The sequence below is a fragment of the Nannobrachium achirus genome, assembly GCF_963921795.1.
Source record: "Nannobrachium achirus genome assembly, chromosome: 7".
Taxonomy (NCBI): domain Eukaryota; kingdom Metazoa; phylum Chordata; class Actinopteri; order Myctophiformes; family Myctophidae; genus Nannobrachium; species Nannobrachium achirus.
This window is the reverse complement of record NC_137816.1, coordinates 39,359,925-39,372,558: the sequence shown is the minus strand read 5'-3', so window position 1 is coordinate 39,372,558 and position 12,634 is coordinate 39,359,925. Positions and strand designations below refer to the sequence as shown.

At 43.8% G+C, this 12,634-nt stretch overlaps 1 protein-coding gene across 2 annotated transcripts in view; it reads right to left on the bottom strand.

The window, feature by feature from the left end:
- Positions 1-2,885: 2,885 nt before the first annotated feature.
- dpep1 (dipeptidase 1) overlaps positions 2,886-12,634 on the bottom strand; it is a 25,745-nt gene continuing 15,996 nt past the window's right edge. Inside the window, exons 6-10 of one of the 2 annotated variants that reach the window (XM_080730459.1) lie at positions 9,576-9,752; positions 6,664-6,748; positions 6,266-6,341; positions 5,400-5,535; positions 2,886-3,671 (exon numbers count right to left, since the gene is read on the bottom strand). In XM_080730459.1, coding sequence (XP_080586585.1) covers positions 3,489-3,671; positions 5,400-5,535; positions 6,266-6,341; positions 6,664-6,748; positions 9,576-9,752 — 657 coding nt within the window. In that variant the 3' untranslated portion in view covers positions 2,886-3,488. Of the gene's footprint in view, positions 3,672-5,399; positions 5,561-6,265; positions 6,342-6,663; positions 6,749-9,575; positions 9,753-12,634 lie in introns of both variants that reach the window. The other variant, XR_013962198.1, reaches the window with a different exon arrangement.

The following is a 12,634-nucleotide window of genomic DNA, read 5'->3' as shown; positions in this document are numbered from 1 at the left end:
TGTCAGCTAGATAAGCTGTAGAATTCTGGGCTTTGTTTTAATAAACAAGCCAACTCAGTCTGAAGGAAAGAAACATTGTCTCTGTCTTTATTATCGTATATAGTCTTCTGGTGTTCAGTAGAGATGGGATTTGTGGCTCTTTGAAGCGAGCCTTTGTAGATTTTGATTATAATTACAAATCACTTCAACCCTATATACATTGGAAAAATTGTGAAATGTGACATAATGCATACTTTTTTACTTTTGGTGTGTGTGTGTGTGTGTGTGTGTGTGTGTGTGTGTGTGTGTGTGTGTGTGTGTGTGTGTGTGTGTGTGTGTGTGTGTGTGTGTGTGTGTGTGTGTGTGTGTGTGTGTGTGTGTGTGTGTGTGTGTGTGTGTGTGTGTGTGTGTGTGTGTGTGTGTGTGTGTATATTTTGTACTCTTACTCAAGTGCATTTTTTTTTTAAAGATTTGTTTTTGGGCTTTTTATGCCTTTATTTGACAGGACAGTAGTCTGACAGGAAATAGGGAGAGAGATGGGGAATGACATGCGGCAAATGTCGTCCGGATCGGGAATCGAACGGGCCAGCAGGCATCATAGCCTTGTATGTGGTATGCGCCTTGACCACTAGGCCAGTGGGCGCCCCACTCAAGTGCATTTTGATTCCGAACTACTTGTGGCAGAGTATTTCTACATTGCAGTATTCATACTTTTACTCAAGTAAAGAATTTATACTCCCCTCCCTCAAAAAAAACATGCCCACAAAACTGATGAAACTGATGAAAAGTGATGACTCATCACTTTTCATCACTAAACCATCGTTTTCTGGGGCCATTTGTAGCCCAAGGAATGTTTTTTGTGCAAAACAAATGCTGGCAATGGATTCAGCATCATGACAAACCACCCCTCACATCCTACTTAAATACCCAGAAAAAAATGTTTTCTGGGTATTTTCCTCCTGTATAGAAAGTCGATGGGAGACCGACTCTACTTGCTGATAACATCAATTAAGCTGGGTCTCAGAAAGGGTTATCATGCCAAAATGTAAACTAGAGACATGTAGGAAGTCAAAAATGTAAAAAATGTACGGCCACCTTGGGTGGTACCAATTTGTGAAGATATCAGAATTGGCCCCAGGCCTATTTCAGATTCTGCTTCCACTCAGAGAGTGGGCGGGTCTATGGGCTGGAGCCAGGCAAGGTGAGCAGTGGTTCTTAACTTGTGGGTTGGGACCCCCAGTGGGGTCCCCAAATTATTTTGGGGGGTCCCCAGATGATTAAGTTAATGTGCAACAAATCTTTTTTTTTTTATGTGGTCAATTAAATGAAGTTATCTCATTTATAGCAAATTACGTCTTGCACAACATTCTACATTCATTAAAACTCTGAACTCTGACTGGGGAGGGAGTCAGGGAGATAGGTGGATTATTGCTCTGGGTCTAATGATCGTTATAACAATGTCCTGCCAATCAAAATATGTAAAAATATTAGTATTTTTTGCTTCTTTTTTTTTAAACATGATATGATGATGATAAATTAAATGAAGTTAGCTCATTTATAGCAAATTATTATATACTAGAAGCTGGGCCGCCCTTCGGGCGGCCCAGCGTCTAGTCGGCGACCTGGCCAACTCGGAACAATGTAAATAGGGAATGAATGCCCCGCCCTTTAATGCAAACCCCATTATACCTGTTTTCATAGGACCCGTTTTGACCATCTGTCTGCCTGTGTCCATTTATGCCCATATATGGAGATATCTGTATCTGTCTGTCTGTCTGTCTGCATCCATTTTATGTCCATATATGGAGATCACTGCAGTTATAGTTCTGGGTCCATTTTATGCCCATATATGGAGATATCTGTCTATCTGCGTCCATTTTATGCCCATATATGGAGTATCTGTCTGTGCCTCCAACTGTGTTGCAGACACAGTGCCGGTTCCCCCTTTAATGCAAACCTCATTATACCTGTTGTCATAGGACCCGTTTTGAACATCTGTTTGCCTGTGTCCATTTATGCCCATATATGGAGATATCTGTATCTGTCTGTCTGCGTCCATTTTATGCCCATATATGGAGATCTTTGACCATCTGTTTGCCTCTGTCCATTTATGTCCATATATGGAGATATCTGTATCTGTCTGTCTGCAATCCATTTTATGCCCATATATGGGGGCATTCATTTTATGCCCATATATGGAGAACGCGCGTGCCCGTGGGACGAACGGTTCTCGAGATACGCGGATTACATACATACATACACAATCACAGAGATTTTTTGTTGACTCATGTGGCGTACGTGATGTCAGAGCCTTTTATGAAGTGATGTCACAATGAGTCAGAGCTTTCGCCGATTTCCTCCGGAACAGCCTGATGTCAACAATCAACCCCGCATAAGGAGATCCCGAACGTTTCGCGCCGGTTCGGGAAAACCGCGCGTCGGGTCGGGTCGAGACCCGGCACTGCACTCCGTGCCGCGGCGGGGAACGCGCGTGCCGAATCTGAAGCCGGTGGGACGAACGGTTCTCGAGATACGCGGATTACAGACACACACACAGACAGACAGACAGACAGACAGACAGACACGCAGAGACTTCTCGCATTTATAGATAGATAATATATATATAATATAATATATAATATATAATTATATAAAAATATCCTGCCAATCAAAATATGTAAGAATATTAGTATTCTTTTTTTGGGGAGGGAGTCAGGGAGAAAGGTGGATTATTGCTCTGGTATGGTAATGATCATTATAACGTCCTGCCAATCAAAATATGTCAAAATATTCGTCATAAAAGGTTCTTGCTTTTTAAATGTGCATGCTTTAAACATATAAATAAAATTAAATACAACTTACAAAGTACATTTTATTTTTAATATCAATGCATTGCTGTATTTAAAGTGTAGACATTTTCCTTAAAAAATAGATTTTCAGATTTCTAGAAAGGGAAGAAAATAGCAATATTGAAAATAATTGGATCTACAAGCTCAAAATGCGTCATATGTGGGAGTGTTGTGAAATGAGTTGACCCTCAAAAATAATTGGATCTACAAGCTCAAAATGCGTCATGTGGGAGTGTTGTGAAATGAGTTGACCCTCCATGCAATCCTAAGAGAATCTAAGGGTTGAGTGGCGAACTTGGAAAACAAGATGACCCTGGCAGTATCACACGACTCACACAAAGTTTATTACACACACACACACAGAATACAGTACTGGACACATTCTGCACATTCTGTCTGGTCTGAGTGGTTCACAAACCTTTCAGCTCGAGACCCAAAAGATAATTAGGTGTCTCCCCCAGACCTAAACTTAAGAAAATGTTGATTTTAAAATAATCATTTAAAATCATACAAATGGATCACAACCCATTGTTTGGGAACCACTTGTCTATCTGATAAGTTCAGAGATGGTCATATCTTTAAGTGTATCAGATGTGCTTACGCAGATGAAAGTGAATCAACATGTAATTACTGGATGAAGCAGATACATGTCAGACCTAATCATATAATCATAACCAGTACTGTGAGCAGAACCACTAGCAGGCTCAGTGAGTGCACAGCGCCAGCATTGCCTGGGTCTGGGCCTGGGTCAGGGTAACCATAACTGGTCCTACACGGGTTCTTCACTTCATCATATGGAATAGGAAAATCATCTGGACGAGTGTTGGTCAGACTGTCACGCACCTAAAATGCAAGGTTGTACAACCAGTTAGTGAGCTGTAAGATGTGCAAGGGTCTTCAACGTTTTCAGGCCAAGGACCCCTTAGTTGAGAGAGGGATGAAGCAGGGACCCCCACATCCTTTTCATAGATTCCATATAGTTTCATCGTTTGACAGCACAATCATCAGTGTATTTTGGATTCATGTCAATTTGTGTTTTCAGATATTTAACCACTTGAGCCGTCATTACTTGATCAACTTGACCTTTCACTCTGTACTTAGTGTGCTCTTTTCCCCCTCTACACCAAACCTCTTTGCCGAAAATAGACAATCTACAAGCTCACAAGTACAAGTGAACTTGTAGATCTGCTATTTTTGGCAAAAGTTCTCTGCATATGGACGCTATGGTTCAAGTGGTTATTTGGAGGACCTCCTGTAGTAACTCTGAGGACCCCCTAGGGATCCCGGACCCCCGGGTGAAGACCCTGGTGTAAACAATCAGTGTTCATTGGGACTATATTTCTATATTTCACCTTTATCCAGCGTTTTACATTCACACACTGATGGTGGAGGCAAACGTGTAAGGTTGGCTGCTACCCTTCAGAAGCATAGGGGTTCTATGTTTTGCTCAAGGACACTGGCATACAAATCCATGGATGAAACAACTGGGAACCTTCTGGTTCCCAAAAGGACACTCAACCAACCTCCTGAGCCTGCTGCCTGGAGATGGGTATGATGCCATTTGTAGACAGATAGTGATCATAATCAAGATCAAAGAGTAGCGGCACAGCCGAGTTCTTTGAAGACAGGTGCTAGCCCCGAAGTGAACTGATATCTAAGAAGTCGAGCCGCATTTTTTAGTCGCTCCCTTTGTCAATACATTTATTATTTTATTTTGAGTGACCTCAATGCTCTTCTTCAGACTAAAGGCCCATTCCCACAGGGCCAGATAACAGATAAAAAAAAGTCTCTTTCTCCAGATAAAAAAATCTCTTTCTCCATTCAAGTGGATAGTAAGATACAGATACAAAAAATGTCTGTCACAGATATATTTCTTATCTGAAACAATCATTCCATTTTGTTGATCTTAGACAGAGATAGTGACATTATTTTACAGCAGTAGACTAGGGCTGGGCGATAATCAACCTTTTGCCTCAGTTAATGAACGATTATTTAGGTTTTGGGTTGCTATGTGGCCCCCACATCTAGAGTTTGGGCTGCTACTACGCAGCCCTCACACCTATGTCGATTCATAGTGTTGGGGACTATGTCCCATATATGGAGATCGCTGATGTCATCAGTATATGCCCATATATGGGCAATTGGGCATGCCCCCTTTTGTGCCCATATTATGGAGCTGACTGATTTGTTTGCGGCTGATGCCATGACGACACATTGAGGTTAGACAACACACTCCATATCTGGGCGCAGGGGCGTCACAAGGGGGGGCTAAATGGGACTGAGTTACTAGGGCCCAAGGTGGAGGGGCCTTAATTATTTTATTATACTTTAATTATTGAAAGATCTGCTATTTTTTAAAAGTCGTGAAAATTTGTGCAAGGTGTTGTGAGCATGTAGATCTGCTATTTTCACAATATAACCATGTTATACGAAATGTAATGCCTCAACTCTTGGTGCTCGTCTGGGTGGGGGGTCCCCAGTTAAAATATGATTATTTTGGGGGTCGCGGCCTGAAAAGGTTTACATACAGAACATCATGTTCTGTCAACACCGAGGTGTGTTTCTCCTCACCTGCTCCACTTGCTCCAGCACCCTGAGCAGATTGTTCCCCAAGGCTGCTTTGACGTCCTCATCGGTCCAGTTTCTCCTCAGCAGCTCAGCTACCAGGGCAGGCACCTTGGACACATCCTCCAGGCCCTCTGGTACTCTGACAGCAGGAGAGCACACAGCATCTACTGTACCACAGTGCTTCTCAAAGTGGGCTCCAGCTATTAACTAAATGAACTGATATAGCAAAATCTGTTCAACCACTTTAACCCTTATGTTTCTACCCCCTTTTAAAATAAATATTGTCTGGGCTTTAAACAGCCATAACCCCAGTTCACAGCATGGTACCGTCTCGAAACTTGGTGTCTGGACTTAGACCACCATAGGGATGAGCTGCAATTGTTGAAGCCCCACCCCCGCTTTCCTCCTATTGGCTGGGCTTTAAACATCCATAACTCCAGTTCGCAGCATGGTACCATCTCGAAACTTGGTGTCTGGACTTAGACAGCCAATATGGACGAGCTGTAATTGTTGAAGCCCCACCCCCTCTTACAAGTCTGTTGTTTCCGTCTGCCCTGACGGTCGCTTCTCGCTCTTAGGGCATCTTACAGGTGTATAGGGGTCCCTCTGTGTGTGTGTGTGTGTGTGTGTGTGTGTGTGTGTGTGTGTGTGTGTGTGTGTGTGTGTGTGTGTGTGTGTGTGTGTGTGTGTGTGTGTGTGTGTGTGTGTGTGTGTTTGTATCAGTTTTCATTTTCAAGGAATGTCATGCAGGTTTGTTGCCACACCATTCACTTTTCACCCCAGATGTCACCAAAACAGTGATAATAAATTGGAACCACATCATTTCCATCAGTTTATGATTATATCCAGAGTTATCATTTATTGTTTACCTCGTCACCCCGTCATAATCCCCTCCAAATCCAATGATGTGGGGCCCTGCCACGTTCTTTATGTGGTCAAAGTGATCTATAGGGGCACAAATCAGTGGTTGAGCACTTGAGCAAAATGAATAACAAATACTTTAATCTAGTTAGAGAAGACAATAGAAGACTAAAACACCAAATATTCTGTAGCATAGCATTTTCAGATGGACACGCACGCACGCACGCACGCACACACACACACACACACACACACACACACACACACACACTTCCTTTTCAAAGAAATAGTCTATTCCTCCTTCCTTGTACTTAATGAACTCTTACCTTGTTATCTGTATTAGTGATTGAGTGGTTAAAGGTAACAGGATAACTAATATGAGACCTTCAGCAGTGTAATAATTTACCAGCGACGTCAGAGAGGGTAGCGGTCTTGCTGCAGGTGACATAGTCATTGTAGAAGTTCACCATGACGATGCCTTTGGTTTCATTCTGCAGAGACATTTGTGAAAATCCTTTAAATTCATTGAAGCCAATGTTCAAGCAACCACTTTTAGACACTCCATGAAGCCTTTGCTCTGGTTCCCATGACATGATACTAACCAGAGTCATTTAGGAAGACAATGAGACCCTGAGTTCACAGGCTCCTTACCGGGTTGTGATGACTACTCTACTACTCTGTTACAGGTAAATGGCAAAATGGCAAGATTTTGCTCCAGTAAAAGTACAAACATATTTGCATCAAAATGCTCAAATCTGTCAAAATTTGTCAAACTTAAAAAAGAAAAAAATATTGCAGATTTACAAGCTCATAACACGTCACGATGCGACAAGTTGTGAGCTTGTAGATCGGCTATTTTCGGATAGCCAATGATGTATAATATAGGATTTAATTAATGTATTGTAATAATAATCTAATTCTGTACAGTAACTACAGTAGTAACTAAAGTCATCAAATAATTGCAAGTGGTAAAAAGTAGGCTACATTATTTTCCGCAGACATACAGTGGACTAGAAATACAAATTATTGAAAAATGTAAGTAAGTAAGGTAAAAAGTATTTCAAAATAGTACAGTACATGAGTAAATGTTACTTTCCACTCCTGATTAACCATTCTATGACTCATAGAATGTTATGATGATGTTATAATGTCGGTCAACTATAGTTAATTTATGTAATCAACCCGCAAAAAGTAGTTTGTATGAATCAGACATAACCGTAACTGTCCCTATAATTTAAGGCAAGAGTCTTCAACAGGGGGTCCGGGACCCCTAGGGGCTCCTCCAAATCTTTGTGTGATAGAACCTTTTTTTAATATTAACTAGGCCTATTTAAACCCTAGCGTCCATATTCTGAGAACTTTAGCCAAAAATTGTTGATCTACAAGCTCACAACGCCTCGCACTGCGAGGCGTTGTGAGCTTGTAGATCTGCTATTTTTGGCAAAGAGCTTTGCTGACTAAATACAGAGTGAAAGTTCAAGTTTATTAAGTATTGATGTTTCAAGTGGTTAAATATCTGAAAACACAAATTGACATGAATCCAAAATACACTGATGATTGTGCTATCAAACAATGAAACTATATGGAATCTATGATCATGTTGTGGGGGGTCCCTGTTTCTTCTCTCTCTCAACTCAGGGGTCCTTGGCCTGAAAATGTTGAAGACCCCTGATTTAAGGCTCTAATCTGATGGAATCTGTGTCTGTGTGCAGCCTATGTAATCTTCCTATTGCACTCCAGATGGAAGGTGGGCTCGAGGTAATTAAAATATGAAATAACAGTTCTTGTTGATGGTGAGCACATTGCACAAACATTTTGCCAACGGACAGGACAACAAGAACACTTGCACCATCACACATGCATGCCCACGCACGCACGCACGCACGCACGCACGCACGCACACACACACACACACACACAGTCAGTCATTTTTTGGAAATGTCAGAGATAACAAGCAACAGTTGTAGGACCTTCCACTTCCAGATTGAATGGATGTGCAATTTCAGCCTTCACTCTCCCTCCCATAATGTTGGACTGTGTTATGTAAGATAATGTTCTGAAAAGGTCAGATGTTTTCCGCACGCTGTTTGTTATTCTCTCAAGGTGAATTCATTTGTACCAATAAATTCATCTTGGAAGCATAAACTGTGTGCAGATTTCTTTTACCACAAACTATTTACTTTTCATCCTTCACTGCATCTGCACGTTTATTTCAGTGGGTGTTAAAGTGCAGTCTAGGGACCCCCCAGGGGTCTTTGAGGTTGTTCCAGGTGGTCCCCAGCTAAATTATTGATCATTAGGAACCTAATGGACCCCTACAGGTCTGTAATACAAAGAGTCGCAGAATAATGGTGGTCTGTGGCCTAATGCAGGGATTTTCAAACTATTACACTGTTAATTTTGGGAATCTTACAAGTAGGCTATGTCACAGAGAAATATCTGTTTCCATCAGAACTGACTGAAAAAAACTTTATACTTGATGTTTAACCACTTGAACCCCAGCATCCCTATTCTGGGGGGGGGGTTCACCAAAAATAGCCGATCTACAAGCTCACAACGTGTCAAGCGTTGTGAGATTGTAGATATGCTATTTTTGGTAAAGAGAGTTGGCTGTAGATGGAAAAACCAGTAAGACTCCCTAATCGGGAGATAAGCGACCGTCAGGTCGCAGCGTGATTTTAGGGCAAAATGTGTAGGAGCAGTGTCCAAAAATGTGTTTAAAAAAATCGGCGAGATGGTGGCGCTATATGGGACAGATCCATCTTGATGACATGAGTGTAGACATACTGTGTACCGATTTGCGTGATTTTAGGGCAAAATCTGTAGGAGCAGTATCCAAAAATGTGTTTGAAAAAATCGGCCTGATGGTGGCGCTATATGGGACAGATCCATGTTGATGACATGAGTGTAGACATACTGTGTACCGATTGGCATGTATTGGGGCAACGGTGGCGGAGATATGAGTTGGGGAAAAGTGTGACATGACGGACAGACTGACAGACTGACTGACAGACAGCCGGTGGAGGTTTTGACAGTAACTGCGACCTGACGGTCGCAATAACTCCTCAGCGCAAATCAGACCTTCACGTAGTGAAGTGATATTGATGCAGAGATATTGATGAATTCTAAATATCATCAAATTATTCTGAGGCACCCCTGGACTGCCATCACGACGGCACCCCAGGGTGCCCGGCCGTCACCCACTTTGAAAACCCCTGGCCTAATGTATACCAAACTTGCAATCTTTGAAATAAAAGCAAGTGTGAGGACTGCTGGTTTATTTCACACATTAGTCTCCTCTCCTCTCCGCTCACTCACCACTCTCCTCAGGACGTCGTCAGGTACATTCCTCTTGTGCTGGCAGACGGCATAGGCAGATGAGTGGCTGAAGATGACCGGGGCTTTGGACATGTCCAGCACCTGGTTCATCACCCTCACTGTGACATGGGCCAGGTCAATCAGCATCCCAAGACGGTTCATCTCCATGACCAGTTGCTGTTGATGTAGGCAAAACATGTATATAGTCAGAGGTGGAAAAAGTACTCACATTTTGTACTCACATTTACTTAAGTAAAAGTATCAATACTGCACTGTATACATAGATGTACTCCGTTACAAGTAAATGTCCAGAATTCAAAATGTACTTGAGTAAAAGTATGAAAGCATTGGCATCAAAATGTACTTAAAGTACCAAAAGTAAAAGTACTAAATGTTTGAAAATAGATGTAGAAAATGTAGATCGGCTATTTTCAAATAGCCAAGGTATAAAATAGGGCTAAAGTGAGTTAATGTGTGTTTTATAATATTATAATTTCACCTGCAAAGTAACTAACCAGTAAGACTCCCTAATCGGGAGATAAGCGACCGTAGGTCACTTATCTCCACAAATAGGGCAAAAATTAGTTTTTCCAAAATCTTCCTGATCCATGTTGATGACATGAGTGTAGACATACTGTGTAGTGATTTTCGTGATTTTAGGGCAAAATCTGTAGGAGCAGTGTCCAAAAATGTCTTTTTAAAAATCGGCCTGGAGGTGGCGCTATATGGGACAGATTCATGTTGATGGGATCAGTGTAGACATACTGTGTACCGATTTGCGTGATTTTAGGGCAAACATTTTAGGAGCAGTGTCCAAAAATGTGTTTTGCAAGAATCGGCCTCATGTTGGCGCTAGAAGAGGGCCATGTGAGAAATGAGGGGTGGGGTCTCCGCGCCGCCAAGGCGGACGAATAGGTACCGGCCCCGGATGTCCCGGTCGCTCCTAGCCGGAGTTACGGCATTCTATGTGAGCTGCAGTGTAGGGGGTCCTCCACTGGGGGCGCCACCACTTTTGCATCCGTTCTGGAGCACCAGGAGTCGGTGGTCCCCGGGAATTCCCCGTGAGCAGCCCCGTTGGGGTGGTCATTTGGTCAGTTTAGCACATTTGGTCATTTTTTACATCTGGGGGTCCCCCAGGGACCTGGGGGTCCCTGGAGCTCCGGGGGTCCTTGGAGGTTGTAGTTTGGCAGGTAAGGAGTGTGTGTGCAGAATTTGGCATGGATCGGGGCAACGGTTGCGGAGATATGAGCAGGGCAAGAGTGTGACGTGTGACGTGTGACTGACGGACTGACTGACTGACTGACTCAGTCACGGACAGCCTGTGGAGGTTTGGATAGTACCAGTAAGACTCCCTAATCGGGAGATAAGCGACCGTAGGTCTCGCTAGAAGAGGGCCATGTGAGAAATGGGGGGTGGGGTCTCCGCGTTGCCTTGGCGGACGAATAGGTACCGGCCCCGGCTCTCCCGGACACTCCTAGGCCGAGTTAGGGCATTTTATGTGAGCTGCAGTGGAGGGGGTCCTCCACTGGGGGCGCCACCACTTTTGCATCCGTTCTGGAGTACCAGGAGTGGGTGGTCCCCGGGAATTCCCCGTGAGCAGCCCCGTGGGGGTGGTCATTTGGTCATTTTTGCACATTTGGTATTTTTTTTACACCTGGGGGTCCCCCAGGGACCTGGGGGTCCCTGGAACTCCGGGGGTCCTTGGAGGTTGTAGTTTGGCAGGCAAGGAGTTTGTGTGGAAATTTTGGCATGGATCGGGGCAACGGTGGCCGAGATATGAGTAGGGGGAAAGTGTGACGTGTATGTGGTAATGTTTTTACACCTGGGGGTCCCCCAGGGACCTGGGGGTCCCTGGAACTCCGGGGATCCTTGGAGGTTGTAGTTTGGCAGGCAAGGAGTTTGTGTGGAAATTTTGGCATGGATCGGGGCAACGGTTGTGGAGATATGAGCAGGGCAAAAGTGTGACTGACTGACTGACGGACTGACAGACAGCCCCTGGAGCTTTTGATAGTAAATGCGACCTACGGTCGCAATAAGTAACTGCGACCTACGGTGGCAATAACTAAAGTTTTCAAATAAATGTAGTGGAGTAAAAGTTCAATATTTGGATCCAAGATGTAGTGGAGTAGAAGTAAAAGTATTGGAAATTGGAATTACTCAAGTAAAGTACAAATAACTCAAAAGTGTATACGTACAGTACTTGAGTAAATGTACTTAGTTACTTTACACCACTGTATATAGTTATGAACCACCCCAGCATCCCAACTCTGGGGGGAAACATTTGGCTGGTCTTGCAGGTCTACAAGCTCACAACGAGGATATTTAGCATAAAGGGGAAAGGGTAGGGGGGTCTACCAGTAAGACTCCCTAATCGGGAGATAAGCGACCGTAGGTCACTTATCTCCACAAATAGGGCAAACATTTGTTTTTCCAAAATCTTCCTGATCCATGTTGATGACATGAGTGTAGACATACTGTGTAGTGATTTTCGTGATTTTAGGGCAAAATCTGTAGGAGCAGTGTCCAAAAATGTGTTTTTAAAAATCGGCCTGCAGGTGGCGCTATATGGGACAGATTCATGTTGATGGGATCAGTGTAGACATACTGTGTACCGATTTGCGTGATTTTAGGGCAAACATTTTAGGAGCAGTGTCCAAAAATGTGTTTTGCAAGAATCGGCCTCATGGTGGCGCTAGAAGGGGGCCATGTGAGAAATGAGGGGTGGGGTCTCCGCAGCCGCCAAGGCGGACGAATAGGTACCGGCCCCGGCTGTCCCGGTCGCTCCTAGCCGGAGTTACGGCATTTTATGTGAGCTGCAGTGTAGGGGGTCCTCCACTGGGGGCGCCACCACTTTTGCATCCGTTCTGGAGCACCAGGAGTCGGTGGTCCCCGGGAATTCCCCGTGAGCAGCCCCGTTGGGGTGGTCATTTGGTCAGTTTAGCACATTTGGTCATTTTTTACATCTGGGGGTCCCCCAGGGACCTGGGGGTCCCTGGAGCTCCGGGGGTCGTAGTTTGGCAGGTAAGGAGTGTGTGTGCAAAATTTGGCATGGATCGGGG